The following is a 16,904-nucleotide window of genomic DNA, read 5'->3' as shown; positions in this document are numbered from 1 at the left end:
AATGGCTTCTAAATGTGGAAATGGGCGTTACAAAAATGGTGTGAGTATACGTGAAGATTTTCTAACTCATTACAGAGGTCCTCATAAAAAATTGTGGGTGCTCCGGACGCAAGATCTATGGGCTAATTATTAACACATGAAAAATCGGAGAATTTGGAGGATTCTTAAAAAAGAGATTGTAAATGCGGAAATAGAAGTTAAAAAAATGGTTTAAGTATATATGAAGGTTCCCCAACTCATTACAGAAGTCCTCATAAAGTTTTTTGAAAATTTTTTTTGGGTTCTTTGGGTGCTAGATCAATGGGCTAATACACACGAAAAATCGGAGAATTTAAGTGATTCTTAAAAAAGGACTTGTAAATGCAGAATTGAGCATTAAAAATATGGTGTGATTATACGTGAAGGTTCTTCAACTCATTACGGAGGTCCTCATAATTTTTTTGCGAAAATACTTTTGGGTGATTTAGGCGCCAAATCCATGGGATAATACATACGAAAAATTGAGAATTTTGGACGATTTTTAAAAACGAGATAATAAATGCGGAAATGGACGTTAAAAAAATGGTGTGAGTATACGTGAGGTTCCCCAACTCACTACGGAGGTCCTCCTAAAGTTTTTTGAGAAATTTTTTTTGGTGTTGCGGGCGCCAGATCCATGGTCTAATCCACACGAAAAATTAGAAAATTTTAGGCGACTTTTAAAAAAGGGATTGTAAATGCGAAAATGGGTGTTAAAAAATTGTGTGAGTATACGTGAAGGTTCCTCAACTCATTACGGAGTCCTCGTAAAGTTTTTTGAGATAAAAAAATTGGTGTTCCGGACGCCAGATTCATCGGCTAATACACACGAAAAATTAGAGAATTTGGGAGATTCCTAAAACAAGGCTTGGAAATGCGGAAATGGGCATTAAAAAATGGTGTGAGTATATGTGAAGGTTCCCCTATTCATTACGGAAGTCCTCATTAAGTTTTTTAAGAAATTATTTTTAGGTGATTCGAGCGCCAGATCTATGGGCTAATACACATGAAAAATTGGGAATTTGAGCGATTCTTCAAAAAGGGCTAATAAATGTGGAAATGAACGTTAAAAAATGGTGTGAGTATACGTGAAGGTTCCCCAACTCATTACGAAGGTCCTCATAAAGTTTTTTGAGAAAAAAAATTGGTACTCCGAATGGGCTAATACACACAAAAAATCGGAAAATTTGAGCAATTCTTAAAAAAAGGCTTGTAAATGCAGAAATGAGCGTTAAAAAAATAGTGTGAGTATACGTGAAGGTTCCCAACTTGAGGTCCTCATAATTTTTTTGAGAATTTTTTTTTGGTGATTTGGGAGCCAAATCCATGGACTTAATACACACAAAAAATTGAAGAATTTGGGCGATTCTTAAAAAATGGCTAATAAATGCAAAAATGAGCATTAAAAAAATGGTGTGAGTATATGTGAAGGTTCCCCAACTCTTTACGGTGGTCCTCATAATTTTTTTGAAAAATATTTTTTGGGTGATTCGGGCGCTAAATCCATGGGCTAATTACACACGAAAAAATGGAGAATTTGGGTGATTCTTAAAAAAGGGCTAATAAATGCAAAAATGGACATTAAAAAAATGGTGTGAGTATACGTGAAAATTCCCCAACTCTTTATGGAGGTCCTCATAAAGTTTTTTGAGAAAAAAAAATTGGTGCTCCGGGCGTCAGATCTATGGACTAATACACACGAAAAATTGTAGAATTAAGGTGATTCTTAAAAAAAGGATTGTAAATGAGGAAATGGACGTTAAAAAAATTGTGTGAGTATACGTGAAGGTTCCGCATATCATTACGAAGGTCCTCTTAATTTTTTCAATTCTTTTTTTTTTGGTGATTTAGGCGTCAGATCCATGGGCTAACACACGAAAAATAAGGAAATTTGGGTGATTCTTAAAAAATGACTAATAAATGCGGAAATGAGCATTAAAAAAATAGTGTGAGTATACGTGAAGGTTCCCCAACTCATTACGGAGGTCCTCATAATTTTTTTGAAAATATTTTTTTGGATGATTTGGGCGCTAGATTAATGGGCTAATACACACGAAAAATTAGGGAATTTGGGCTATTGTTAATAAAAGGCTAATAAATGCGGAAATGGGCGTTAAAAAAATGGTGTGAGTATACGTGAAGGTTCCTCAACTCGTTACGGATGTCCTCATAAAGATTTTTAAGAAAAAAAATTTGGGTGCTCTGGGCGTCAGATCCATGGGCTAATACACACGAAAAATTGGGAAATTTGGAAGATTCTTAGAAAAGGGCTTGTAAATGCGAAAATGAGCGTTAAAAATGGTGTGAGTGTACGGGAAGTTTCCTCAACTCATTACGGAGGTCCTCATGAAAAAATTTGAGAAAAAACTTTTGGGTAACATTAGGTGCCAGATCAATGGGCTAATACACACAAAATATCAGGAATTTTGGCGATTCTTAATAAAGGCTTGTAAATGCGGAAATGAGCGTTAAAAAAATGGTATGAGTATACGTGAAGGTTCCCTAACTCATTACGAAGGTTTTCATAAAAAAAAATTGAAAAAAAATTTGGGTGCTCTGGGCGCTAGATCCATGGGCATTACACACGAAAAATTGGAGAATTTGGGCGATTCTTAAAAAAGGACTTGTAAATACGAAAATGTGCGTTAAAAATGGTGCGAGTATATATGAAGGTTTCCCAACTCATTACGGAGGTCCTCATAAAGTTTTTTGAGAAAAAATATTGGGTGCTCCTGCGCTAGATCCATGGGCTAATAATACATACGAAAAATCAAGAAATTTGGGCGATTGTTAAAAAAAGGGTTTGTAAATGCGGAAATGCGTGTTAAAAAAATCATGTGAGTATACATGAAGGTTCTCCAACATATTACAGAGGTTCTCATAAAGTGTTTTGAGAAAAAAAATCAATTTTTTCGAGCGTCAAATCCATGGACTAATACACACAAAAAGTTAAAATAATATTGAATTCTTATTTTGTGGCCCCAAAACTCTAAAAAAGATCGTCATGGATGGACCCATAAAATTTGAGGCAAAGAAGTATGGTTCAACAATACAACATAAAAATTGTGGTCTAATACATACGAAAAGTCGAGATAATTTTGAACTTCTATTTTTTGGCTCCAAAATTCCAAAAAAAAAAGAAACGTATATCGTCATATATGGATGGACCCATAAAATTTGAGGTCACATAGTATGGGTTGGCAATACTCTAAAAAACTAATAGCTTAATATACACGAAAAATACATATAATCTTGAATTCCTATTTTTTGGCTCCAAAATTTCAAAAAATAGTGGTGTGGATCATGAATAGGCTATGAGAATCGTTCAATAGGTCGTCACGGATGGACCCATAAAATTTAAGGTTAAAAAGTTTGGGTTAACTATAGTCTAATAAATTCATAAACTAATACACACGAAAAGTAGAGATAATTTTGAATTCATATTTTATGGCTCCAAAATTCAAAAAGAAAAAGTGGCATGGATCCTGAATAAGCATGGGAATCGAGAAACTCGACGCCACTATTCTTGAACAACTTGAAGTCGGGCCTTCTTTTCGCACTATTACGGATATGAAAATAATGGTCAAAATCTGATTCAATTGGCAATTGGTCGTCTCGGATGGACCCAAAAAACTTTAGGTCAAGAAAGTTGTGTTAGCAATACTCTAAAAAAATTCATAGACTAATAGTATACACATGAAAAGTCGAGATAATCTTGAATACCTATTTGTGGCCCCAAAATTCCTAATAAGTAGGTCTTCACGGATGGATCCATAAAATATGAGCTTGGTACAACAATACTCCAAAAATATCATGGACCAATACATATGAAAAGTGGAGATAACCTTGAATTCCTATTTCGTGACCCCAAAATTGTAAAAAAAAATAAAAAATCATGGACATATACACAAACATGGAATAGAGCAAGAGAATGTGAAAGAAGGAAACTAACTAAAATTTCAATATATAATATGGCACTGGAAACTGAGTTGACTTTGTTTACACAAAAATGGAAATCAGGAATTGGAAGTTACAGAAAGTAACAGGCAAAGAGTGACTTGTACCAAATTCATTTAAATTACAACACACAGATAAAACAGCACTACTCTCTTGCAATTTCTCTACAAAAAAAATGTCCTCAAATAAGAGTAAAATGCTCGAATTTGGCGTATCCGAATCTAAAAGTGCAGTAATACAATTTCTACAGGTTTACTCAATAACCCCAGCACTCCTCCAAGCTACAAATGGGAGATGTGAAGGAGTCTCAGATTCATGTTTTAATAACCTGCAAACAGGGAAAACCGATTAGAGGGTACTCATAGAAGCCATCCACCTAGAAAACGACACTTATGTTAGTAAACAATGCTATGAGTTCCTAGTCAAACAAACTTGTTCAACAAATTGTTAACCAATTACTTCGACTGAGACTGATACAATTAACAACTCTGATCTGTGTCACATTAAAATGGTACCCAGGGAGTAAAGTTACCGAGTTCAAAAAAAAAAAAAGGTACCCAGGGAGTGATATCTAAAACACACTTCTAATATATAGGTATTTTGTATACGTTTCCGTGTGGTTTCCAGAAACTGCAGAAAAGCAAAGCCCACCTAAACTAACAATTCAATGGAAACATACGAGGCAAAGACAATTAAGTTGTAAAACTTTAAAGATGAAGTAGGATACCATTGCTGTCTAGGAGAGGACCATAACAACACGATAAGATCAATTGCCTCCCTTCTGCTTGAGTGTTATTTTGTCTCCCAAGCTAAGAGCAATTCCTTGTGTTTTGCTTCTTATCCTAATATAACCACTCAGCTTACCATCCGATTGCTTTTCAATGCTCAAATTCACCAAAGCATCCTCTCCAAACACACTCTTTGCATAAAGATTAGCAGCAAGGAATCCACATTCATCTTCCAGAGCAGATCTGGAATTATGTATGAAAGCAAATACCGGAAAAGTTATACATTGATCAGCAGCCATGCACCACAAGGAAATAGGACTTAAATGACTTAAGCAACAAACAAGAAACATGTTACTTCTTTCTCTTGATAAATCAACTCACAGGTAACTCCAACATGCTACAAGGAACTTATAAATATATTTCGACACACAATTACACATGTGCACACATATATATGAAGAGATGTATACTAAATACTGCCTGACATATGCAGCGGGTGAAAAACAAAAAACTAACCTTAAAGTAATTGTGAACCTGAAACATCCATTTGAATATCTTCTAAATTTGGTGCAATTAATTTACATTCAACAAGTGTAGATGAAAAACTGTTACTATAAAGAAACTGATCTCGAGATGATAGAAAAAGAAACTAAGTAGTAACCCTCAATTAGAAGAGTACTAGACAAATCTAATTTGGAAAAAAGAATCTCATTTCTTGGTCAGCACAATATGATTCTTGTAGATGAAGTTTAAAAAAATTCTACGGAAGTAAAAAAACGAGGCTTGTTCCAACAGTTTGTGCAGCATCGCCATACAGTTAAACAAATGTTGTCTATGAAGAATATATACACACTCTACAATGTAGATTGTATTTGATATCAATAAAAACAAAATAAGAAATAAGAAAATGCAAATTAAAAAAAATCAAACAGCAATTTCCATAATATAGCACATAACAAGTGACCAGAGAACTCACGGTGCAGTCAGGCACTTCATGTTGGTTGATTTGATAATATGGTCAAGAAATCCTTTTTCATCTTGAATGACAGTGTTGACAGCAACCTGCAAAGTATAATATTAGCCTGAGGTGCTCATGGTTTTGATTTCAGTCTGGGCCATTCATCAGTGCATAAAATATTAATTCATGTGTCTGTAGCTCTGTTATTTTCACAGTAGGACACAGAACAGTCCACACAAGAGTCTAATAGACTCAAATGATGTACTTATTTTTTTTTATTTTTGATAACCGAGAAATCCGTCTGTGACCTGCCCTTTGGACCAATCACAGCCTTCTAAACTCGGTGGATAATGGGCCTGCCCCTCTACCCTTTTCCACTTAAATGATGTACTTATTAAATCAAACAACTTCATTAAAAGATAAAGATTCAAGAACACACATCAAAGAAACATATTTTCTAGAGAATTATATCACCTTCGGACCACTAATTTCCTTAAATAAAATTGGTAAACCCACTCGTAACCCGAATTTTGAAGGCACCCAAAAAAACCCAGAAATCACGTGACATAATTCATCAAAACAAAAGAGGAAGACTTTGTCTCAATTTCTCCAACTCAAAGGAACAGTTCTTTTATGACATCGAAAGGCTTAGAGAATTAGAAGCAGCAAAAAAAGAACTATCAAATGATTGTGAAAAAATAAAGAATGGCATTCTACCTTGTTTTCCCACTCAAATTCAGCCCACATAGTTCTAAAAGCAGCCTCACTGCAAACAGCAGGAGAGATGTAATCCATGATGTCAATATGGATATCATTGAGCACAACAACAGTTCGCTCAAGCACATTTGAAGACTCATACACAATGTTACCAAAAATCACTCCAGTCTCTGTAGAAGACACCTTGATATTAGCTTTTATCTGCTTGCTTGACTCAGGAGCTAAAGTATAATTCTGTGGACGCTCAACGAGCTTAAGATCACCCATTGTTGCCAATTCCAAACACAAATTCTGAAGTGTCTCTTTGGTTCGATTTATTACGGTAACATCTAGGACAATGTCATAGTGATGAACTGTTACATATGCTTCAGCATAAACAGGATCACTAAATCCTGTAAGCTGCAGTACCCGGCTTAGCTTATTAGCATCATTCTCGTCCTTGACGAATTCTCCAGTGGCACGTTTCAAATCATCCTGGACTTCATCTTCCAACTCCAGTTGGCTCATTCCCTAGCATACATATATTTAGTTAGGACATGGAGAAGCAACTATTGCATTGATTCTAAGCACCAAGGGAGAAAAAAATGAATTAACTAGACAAACCCTCGCATGATTTAGAAACTACTGCACAAATTAGTTAAATAAGGAGAATGATAAAAATAACTTGAGCCATAAAGTAACATAGGTTCTTTTCAATTAAGACGAGGCATGGATAGTGAAGATTCATATAGCCGACTGTAACTTGTTTGGGATAGAGGAATAAGGTGTAATTAAGTTACAAGTCAAACATTCTTTAGTGGGAGGACAAATGGAGAAGGTGATAGGGATTGCATAGTGGGGACTAGAGCAAATGGTGTCTTCGTTATATTAATTTATAAAGAGCCTACATTTTGTATCCTACCCCTTTTTTTTTTTTTTTTTTTTTGAGAATGATATCCTACCCCTTTTTTTTATAGCAACAAAAAGTAATTTTGTCCTACACTTTTTAGCTGCACACGTAATACAATAACCTTAGGAACATGTGCAACCATACGACCTTCTCTTTAAGTCTTAACACCATCATTGTGGATGGAAAAGCTCATGCTTTCCACAATCCACATGACCTAATTATCAACATTTTTGGGGCTCAAAGTCCATTCTCATTCATTCACAATTTTTGGAGAAACAAAACCCAATTGGCACCAAACCACCCCAAACCTCTAATATGTAGACAGATTTAAGACTGTAATATAGTAATAAGAGTTATTTGTCTATACAACCATATTTATGACATTTATTTTCTTTTTAATTTGTTACATAGAATGAAAATATTATTGAATTAGCTGGAAAACAAAACTATTTCATTTTAAATTGAATAAGACTCAAGAAACAACAAAAGGAATCTGTTTCGTTATGAAACTTTTCTCCATTTTAATGGTGCTAGAAAGAAAGAAAAATGATACGGTATCAATTGCTAATGAGATCTTAAAGTCATGCATTTGACGTGAAATGTAGTCAATTACAACAACATACCCAGTATAGTCCCACAAGTAGGGTCTAAGGGAGGGTGTACACAATCCTTACCCCTATCTTTGAGGGGTAAAGAGGTTGTTTACTCAGAAATTAGAGTTAGCGTGAATGCTCAATTTTTCTTACTTTCTATAGACAGGTCAGGTGCAAGGCAAGTTAAGTTATACTCCAGAAAGTGCTGTCAGTATTAGAAAGTCCAATTTTTGCACCACATATAAATTAGGGAAAGATTTCCAATTTACTCTATTGTTAAATTATAAAGACGCATCACACCTAATACATTTTTTTTTAAGAGTAACTTAATCATTTTTTTTATTCCCCATGCTTAAAGAGACTCACCAAAACACACATGTATAACTCTAATTATTTGATTGAAATACTATCATGGAGATAAAAGTCAAAAACTAAGCCATGAAAACACTGAGAAACACCAGAAATAAACTACTTTTTTTTCCTCGATGGGCAGAAATAACACCCAAGATCCCAGATGGGTATGTGGTTCGGCAAGGGGGAAAAATAAGACAAGATGAGAATGACCCATGTAGGGCCTGAACGAAAACAGAGTAAGGATTATGAATGCAAGATCAGACTGTTTGATATGCTGGTCAGTTAACAAAAGGTTTACTAATTAACATTTTCAGTAGATAGCAAGTGAAGTATAAGCAGGAACTAGAAAAGAGAACCTCCCGTATCCTCCAAACACATCATGTTTCAGATAGAAGTTTCTTACCCTCCTACTCTTCAAATGGTAGAAATCAATGAGGTCATCTGGCTGGGAGTGAGAAATTTGTGCCTTTGCTTTGATCTCCTCTGTCTCTCGTAGTTGTTTATCAGAAAGCATATTAACAAAACTCTCGCGACAAGAGCTCAACCAGATCTTCCTAACCTCGTTGCCCGTATTACAGAGCAATCTTATGCAAAGAACTATTCTGTCATGAGAATCATTGTCCATTGGGTGAGGAAGAACATGAGACTGCCCTAGCTGTATCATTGAGACCATGATCAGTAATGCATTTGTTGTTGCTTTGTTCACTTCAAGTTTTGATGGTTGAACTTCTTCCAGCCTCAGAATGAGCTTAGTTAGTGTACAAGCAACAACTGCTCCCAGGAAGAAATCACCAGTGAGAAGAAGGGATCTCAAGTTTCCGGTGGTTAAAGATCCTTGAACAACTGTCGGGGGAGAGAAAGCAGTTTCAGATGCAGCACTTTGAGTAGCATATGTCCCATCAGCAAGTACAGCTGGTCTTCTAGATGACAAAGTAGTAATGGAGTTTGCTTGCTGAGTCTTTTTTGAAGAATCAGCAGCTTCACTTTCCTCAGAAACTGAGTAAAATGGTAGGTCTCCGAGGCACTGCTTGATAGTTGCAATGCCACTCTCAACTTCAGAGAGAGATAGACAATACTCTCCAATGATCCAAAGGGCACAGGAGCAAACACGTGCTGCTCGAATTTGGTAGAAAGTGTCTAGTAACCTTGTCACAATGGAAACCCTTAATTTTGGGTTTGTTTCAATAATCTCCCGGACAAAAACGACCACATCAATTGCTGAAGCAACGTTGCTGTCGCTCAAGAAGTCCATCAATAGATGGACCACCGTGCTTGCCACTTCTGGGAACTTTATGGCACATGAATGAATGGCTTGGATGAGCATTTGGCGGTACTCACCATTTTTCTCAAGCTCACCACTTTGAGTTTTCACAACTTCTTTCTTCAGTGTGAGAACAACCTCATTGATATTCCTGGGAGTGATCAATTCAAGAACAATGTCAAGTGTTTTTCTACGGATATCAAGGTTCGGGCTGGAAAGTGCTCTAAGGACATCCATTATCATATCAACCATGACATCTTTATGCGAAGATTTCAATTCATTCAGTCGATCAAGCACAATAAGCTTAACATTGTTGTCACTTTGAGATTGAAGAAGTTGACAATAGGTGTTGGCTGCAGCTCTTATAGCACTTGGGGCAGAAGATAAAGAAACAAGAGTTCCAGCACATTCATATGTAACAGCAGCAGAAGGGGCAGTTAACAATGATATAATAATTTTGATATACCTCCCTTTCTCCGCTTTGTTTGTCCTGCAAACTTTTCGAATCAAATCCAATACAACCATCTGAAGTAACTCGCCCCAATCAGAGACTCTATCAACATGAGTCAAGAGGTAATTGATGGCACGCTCCTGAGCACATTGGAAGAGCATCAGAAACGCATTCCTCTTAGCCGATGGATCCTGCTCAGTGGTTAGGACATTCTCAATCTTCTCTGGTGCGTCTACCAGGAGCTGCTCACCATGTGGGAGCTTGTAAACGGACATCACAGCAAGAATTGCATTCCTCCTCACATATGGATGTCGGTGCTCCAAGTTGTTCATAATTGATGGAATTAGAGGTTCAATTATATCAACCTCATTCAGCCTGCAAAGAAATCTCAACGTAGCTCCACGAAGGTACTCATTGGGATGCTGCAAATTATTCCTCAAGTTCTGGCAGATTAGGATCATCTCGGGCAGCACACGCCCCTTAGAATCTGTTTTCTCAATGATCTCCAAATACAAAAGTAACAGTTTTTGAATTGTGTGATCCTCAGAAGGCAAGACATATCTAATAATAGTGATAAAGAGCTGAGGTAGGGTTTCTCCATTCAATAAAAGCATAACGGCTTTCTTCATAGCCTCAATCTTGGCGGGGATATCATTTCCTTCAAGTGCTTCTTTGATCTCATTGGCAAGAGCGGGTGTACCCTTATCAAAATGTATCAGCAATGAGCAGGACTTCTCCATTTTATTCTAGTCACCTTACCTGAAATTAATGTTTCTTCTCATAAATTTCGACCTGACAATATTTAAAGTTACAAAAGAAGGAATAAAGTCATAAGGATCAAGAAAACGAGTCCTAGTTTTCTTCTATTGCGCCAGTTAAATTACTACAATTGATGTTCTATGGAAACAACAAATGCTACATCAACTCTGTGAATGCATCTATTTTACAAGGAGATCAAAAATCACAATACCACTGAAAGACTGGGAAAAAAGCACGAAATGAACTGCAAGATAATTGAACTCTTAGGGGTCATTTGGTGTGAGGGATAAAAATAAATAATCCTGGGATAAAAAAAAATAGTCTAGGGATAGTGTCTTGTTTGGTAGCCAAGTTAGGGATAACTTATCCCACCATTTTTACCATAGTGATGGGATAAGTATCCCATATACATGGTGAGATAACTTATCCCGGGATAAATAATCATGGGATAACTTATTCCCAACCAAACGACCCCTTAGTGATGCTCGTTTGATTCTTCAACAATATAAGGAACGGACACCCTAATACCAGATTCAATCTTATTACAAGCCAGAATCCAGATCAATACTAAATTACATTATTGAAGTGGAGAAGACAACAAACATGTGATATTGAAATTTAAAAATTACCGAGTTTTTGTTGATACATAATGGTGCACATTAACAATTTGACCAATAAACCTATAAGAAAAGTAGGGTACGGGGTAGAGCTACTATAAAAAGATAAAGTAAACGATAAATTAGGATTATTAAATAACAAGTAAAAACAAAATGAAAAAAAAGAAGAAGAATATAATGACGCAATCACACCAAATCACTCGTTACACAAAATGGGACTTTTCTTTGTTACCTAAGAGTAAATTTAACGATACGATACAATAAAACTTAAGTAACAATCAAAATAAGCATTATATTTAAACTAACAACATAATACAACAACATAGGTAACAACCTTCCAAACAAGCTGGAAGAAACACACTGCATTTTTTATTCAACCACCTAATTTAGATCCACAAATTGATCAAAATAGCATAATGAACAAGACATCTAACCTTAAACCATCAAATATCTTAAGTTAGACGCCAACCCAATACGCACAGCACAGATACAAGATGACCCAGGTAAAGAAATCGAGAAAAGAGCAGACTGGGAAGAAAATTTTAATGTGTGGTGACAACCCAATAAACAAAGCACAGATACAAGCGGACCCAGATAGAGAAGTCAAGCAAAGAGCAGAACTAGGATGAAAATTTTAATGTTTGGGGTCAACCCAGTAAGCAAGCATGGATACAAGATGACCCAGATAGAGAAATCGAGCAAAGAACAGAAGTAGAACAAAAATTAATGTTTGATGTCAACCCAACAAGCACACCACAGATACAAGGGTACCCATACAGAGAAATTGAGCAAATAACACAACTAGGACTAAAAATCAGTTGTACACATACTATAAATCGATCAAACTAGCATGACTGAACGAGCCATTTAGCCCTAAGCCATCAAATTCCTAAAGTTTAACGCCAACCCAATAAGCAAATCACAGATGCAAAATGACCCAGATATAGAAATAATACAAAAAACAGAACTAGGACAAAAATTAAAGTTTGACGTCAAACCAACAAGTGAACCACAGATACAAGGGTACCCATATAGAGAAATCGAATAATCAACACAAATAGGACGAAAATCAGTTGCAGCATAACTGAATTAGACATTTAGGCCTAAGCCATCAAAATCCTAAAGTTCAACACCAACCCAATATGCAAATCACAGATACAAGATGACCCAGATAGAGAAATAGAGCAAAGAACAGAACTACGACAAAAATTAAAGTTTGATGTCAACCCAACAAGCAAACCACAGATACAAGGGTACCCATATAGAGAAATCGAACAAATAACACAACTAGGATGAAAATCAGTTGTACACATAATATAAAATCGATCAACTAGCATAACTGAACAACACATTTAGCCCTAAACCATCAAATTCCTAAAGTTTGACGTCAACCCATTAAGCAAATCACAGATACAAGATGACCCAGATAGAGAAATCGTGCAATAAACAGAACTAGGACAAAAAATTAAAATTTGATGTCAACCCAACAAGCAAAGCACGGATACAAGATGACCCAGATACAGAAATAGTGCAACAAACAGTCGTAGAACGAAAAATTTAAAATTTGAGGTTAATCTAAAAGGCAGAGCACAGATACAAGATGACCCAGATAGAGAAATCAAACAAATAACACAACTACTATAAAAAAAAACAGTTGTACATATAAGAGAAATCGATCGAAATCGATAGCTGAACCGAGACATTTAGCCCTAAACCATCAAATTCCTAAATTTTAACGCCAATTCTATACGCAAATCACAGATACAAGATGACCCAGATAGAGAAATCGAGCAACGAACAGAACTAGGACGAAAATTAGTTGTACACAAGAATCTAAATCGATCAAACTAGCGTAACTGAACCGAGACATTTAGCCCTAAACCATCAAATTCCTAAAGTTTAACGCCAACCCAATACGCAAATCACAGATACAAGATGACCCAGATAGAGAAATCGAGCAACAAACACAACTAAGGACGAAAATCAATGGCGCACAGAAGAGAAAACTGATTAAACAGTAGAAGAAATTAAACAAGAACATACTCACCAGATCAAATCCAGCAAATGTTGGATCAGATTGAATCTTCAGAGGAGAAATTCGGTTGTAGGAACAAGAATTTGGTCTATACCCAGATCTGCAAGATCGAGAGAGAGAGAGTAGAGTGTGCTGTTTCTTAAGTTGTACGTTGTAACGAGCCTATAGAGAAAACAACAAATTATGACAAAAGAAAGGTCAAATATGTTATCGAACTTCAATAAAATGTTTATTTATTCGTTCTTTAAAAGTTTGATTTATATGTTATTTATGATTGAGAAATAATTCAACATTATTTGTTAACTGAAATGATATAAATGAGTTAAAACTTTAAGAGATGTTTGATGTATAGGTCTTTTTTTCAAAATTTGACGGCATAGTTGAAAATGATTTAATTATTGACGTTGCTAAATTATAATTGACCATGTGTAGAAAATGATTCTATAAAACATAATTATTTTCAATTAAGAAATAATGGCATGGATGAGTCTAGTCTCAAACAAAAATGGCATAGATAAATCAAATTTTAAATGGATTATATTGATGAATCTTTTCTCAAAGTTCAATGGTATATTTGAGTTTTTTTTTTATAATAAACTATAAATGAAATAGTTAATAGCTTATTTTTGTTAGGAATAATACACTTAAATGTATTTTTTAACTTGGTTTGAGTTGATATCAATTCTTCAATTTTAAGTATGCACAAATAACACTTATATTAAACTGAACAATTAAACACATAACACCAACTCAACTTTTTGAATATTTAATTTGATTTTTTTTAAGTTCTATACCATGGTGGTTAGATCGACATTGTTTTATGGGTGAAGTATGGATGGAGATGGTTTGGACATGTAAAAAGAAGATGTGTGTATGCACTAGTGAAGAGATGCCAAAGGCTGGTTATAAAGGTTACTGAGAGAGGCAGAGGTAGATTGAAAGAAAAATGTGGGGTGGGGGGTTTGATAATTGAGGGCGATAGAAAGGTGTGGAAGACATATATTAAGTTAGTAGGTAGTGTAGTGTTGTCTTGCTTAAGGTGGTTGGTGTTTGCCGTTGTACTAGTTATATTACTATAGTTTTTTTTTTATATCCATCATTATTTATTATTGTTTTTAACAATCTATCCTAGTATGTTGTTTATTGTCTTTTGATTATTGCATTATTTAGTTGATGTTCCCTTCTATTAGACTTTGCACTGTTATCTTATGACTTGCTATATTTTCTTCTATATATAACTAGTGAATATGGTTATAAAAACATGAATGAACTTATAAAATTATAATATAATCAAGATCAAGTCAAATTTCAATTCAATATAAGTCACTTGAAAAAAGATTTTTGTATATGACCTTAAAAATTAAGCTTACATATACTTTTCATTTTTTAAGATAGGTAGCAATATCATCCTCTAAACATTAGAAACCTCAAATGTTTATTTATTCAACACTAATGTGAACATAAGAAGTTTGTTTTGAATTCAATAGCCATAATTCATTTGGTGTACTTAAAAGGATTAAAATTAATTGAAAAACTATCAAGTTTAATTTGTCACGTTAGTAAAAGTCTTTGTTAAACAAAATTCATTATTTAGGCAATATGTAGAGTGATTAAAATTAATTAAATGAACGGTATGAAATGAAATGGAAAATCAATAACTTGTCAATTTTACCGTTTCATAAAAATGATAAGTTAATTGAATAGGTTCATCATCATCCTCCAATTTTACCGTTTCATAAAACCAAATATTTGGCTTGTATGTGTTGTTTGATTATTGGTTGGATATTCTTACAAATATACATATATTATGCAAATCTTGATCAAAGAGAGATGTCACATCAGCAGATCTATGTTTCTGTTTTATATATATACAGGGTACTTAACCACGCTTCGCGCGATTATTAAAGAATTAATTTACTTCAATCAATCTTATATTCATTTTATTATCTACAAGTAACATTATTAGTTATTTTAATTATACTATGAAAACTCCTTGATTAATTTTTATATCTTTTTTATATTCTCCAATTAAGATAGTCTCAAAGTTAATTGTTATTTTCTTATATCCTCCATTTCACTTTAAATGGGTCATCTATACTACATTTACACTCGTTGTGATATTAAAAAAATCAAACATTTTCTATAATGAAAATCCTACCCAAACAAAACTACATCTAAACTAAATATATTTAAGATAATTTTAAAGCAATGGAATAAATAAAAAAGAGAATTTCTATATAATAAATATTTGAATTAAATAAAATTACTAGTAACTAACATATTTACGATTTTTTTTATTCTAGTTTCATGTATAAAATTAATTTAAATAATTATACAAAGTGCACTTTATTCTTTGATTCAAAAAATAAAAACTCACACATATATGCATATAATAATATAATTCAATGGACCTGCAATTTTGTATGAGTCGACTCTAAACGGAATGAAAGAAAAAAGATATTTAAGATTAGGAGGTGAATATAGTACGGTATATCAACCATTACTGTTTCTTTCATTATTCAAAATAATAATGAGAGAACATTATATTAATTTAGTAACCAAAAGGCGAGTACAACACAAAAGAAATTAACCAAAAAGACAAAATATTAATAAAAATCAGTAAAAAGTCATATAAATTGAGAATAAAAAAAAATACTTTTGTTATTCTTTTGATCTTTTAATTAAAAAATAAGAGAAATTATAACAAAAATATAATTGATAAATTAATAAATTGAAAAGAAGCAATTAAGGAAACGGAAGTGTAACATAAAATTTTTATTTAAGTTACTTTAAATAAAATAAAAAACAACGTAACTTAATATTCTATATTTATTTTCTTACCTTTTAATGTTTATTATTTATTTACTATTTTTAGATTTTTCTTTCTCTTACTTTTTTCTTTTTATTCTTTCTACTTAATTTAATATTTTCCTCCTTTTATTTTGTAATTTGCCATCTCTATCTCCTTATTTTACTCCAATTATCACACTAAATTTACTCTTTACTTTTGAAAATAATAATTATAAATTCATATGTTTTTTTCTAAATAACTCTCCATATCATTTAATAACCAATAGTCCTCATTGTTTGTAAATCAAAATGGTAGAAAGGAAGAATTGATACTTTGTAGTGGCCGTCATTTTTGAGATTCACAAATTGATTATCGATTTTTGGTATGTTGAGCTCCTTTTATATTTTTTCTTAGATTTTGTAATAATTTTGTACAACTAATATTTCTTTTAATACAATAATACAACGCAGAGTTCGTCTTAAGCTTGTTGGCTTATATAAAAGGGTAATATGTGTGAGTGTGTGCGAGAGAGTTTTTATAAACTTTAATCTACAAAATAAATTTTTATTATTGATGACTTTACTTTCAAAACTCTAATAAAAAAACTTTAACTAAGAATTGAAGGATATGAGATTAAACCTTCTACCTACGCTAATTGAAAAGACTAATTAGTATAGAGTATAGACTAAGAGCAATTCTGTGTGGCACTTACTTGAACAAAAGAATTATTCATCGATATCGTAGCATCACCAAGCATCACATTATACACGTATTTC

General features: G+C 33.7%; 1 protein-coding gene across 3 annotated transcripts; it reads right to left on the bottom strand.

Annotated features, from left to right (window-relative positions):
- Nucleotides 1-3,952: 3,952 nt before the first annotated feature.
- Nucleotides 3,953-13,549, bottom strand: LOC125836132 (coatomer subunit beta-1). Of its 3 annotated transcripts, XM_049515217.1 has the most exons (7): nt 13,350-13,447; nt 11,637-11,683; nt 8,618-10,685; nt 6,379-6,888; nt 5,680-5,765; nt 4,703-4,946; nt 3,953-4,303 (listed from the first exon to the last, which is right to left on the bottom strand). In XM_049515217.1, the coding sequence occupies exons 3-6, from the start codon at nt 10,664-10,666 to the stop codon at nt 4,742-4,744; spliced, it is 2,850 nt and encodes a 949-aa protein (XP_049371174.1). In that variant the 5' UTR covers nt 10,667-10,685; nt 11,637-11,683; nt 13,350-13,447; the 3' UTR covers nt 3,953-4,303; nt 4,703-4,741. The 3 variants fall into 3 exon arrangements, with proteins under 3 accessions (XP_049371174.1, XP_049371182.1, XP_049371191.1); XM_049515225.1 differs by lacking the exon at nt 11,637-11,683 and having other exon boundaries at nt 13,350-13,549; XM_049515234.1 differs by lacking the exon at nt 11,637-11,683 and having other exon boundaries at nt 8,618-10,718.
- Between the last annotated feature and the right edge of the window lie 3,355 nt (nt 13,550-16,904).

The sequence above is a fragment of the Solanum verrucosum genome, unplaced genomic scaffold (genome assembly GCF_900185275.1).
Source record: "Solanum verrucosum unplaced genomic scaffold, falcon-dt-bn FXZP01000284.1, whole genome shotgun sequence".
Classification (NCBI taxonomy): Eukaryota; Viridiplantae; Streptophyta; class Magnoliopsida; order Solanales; family Solanaceae; genus Solanum; species Solanum verrucosum.
This window is presented reverse-complemented; position numbering and strand designations above follow the sequence as displayed.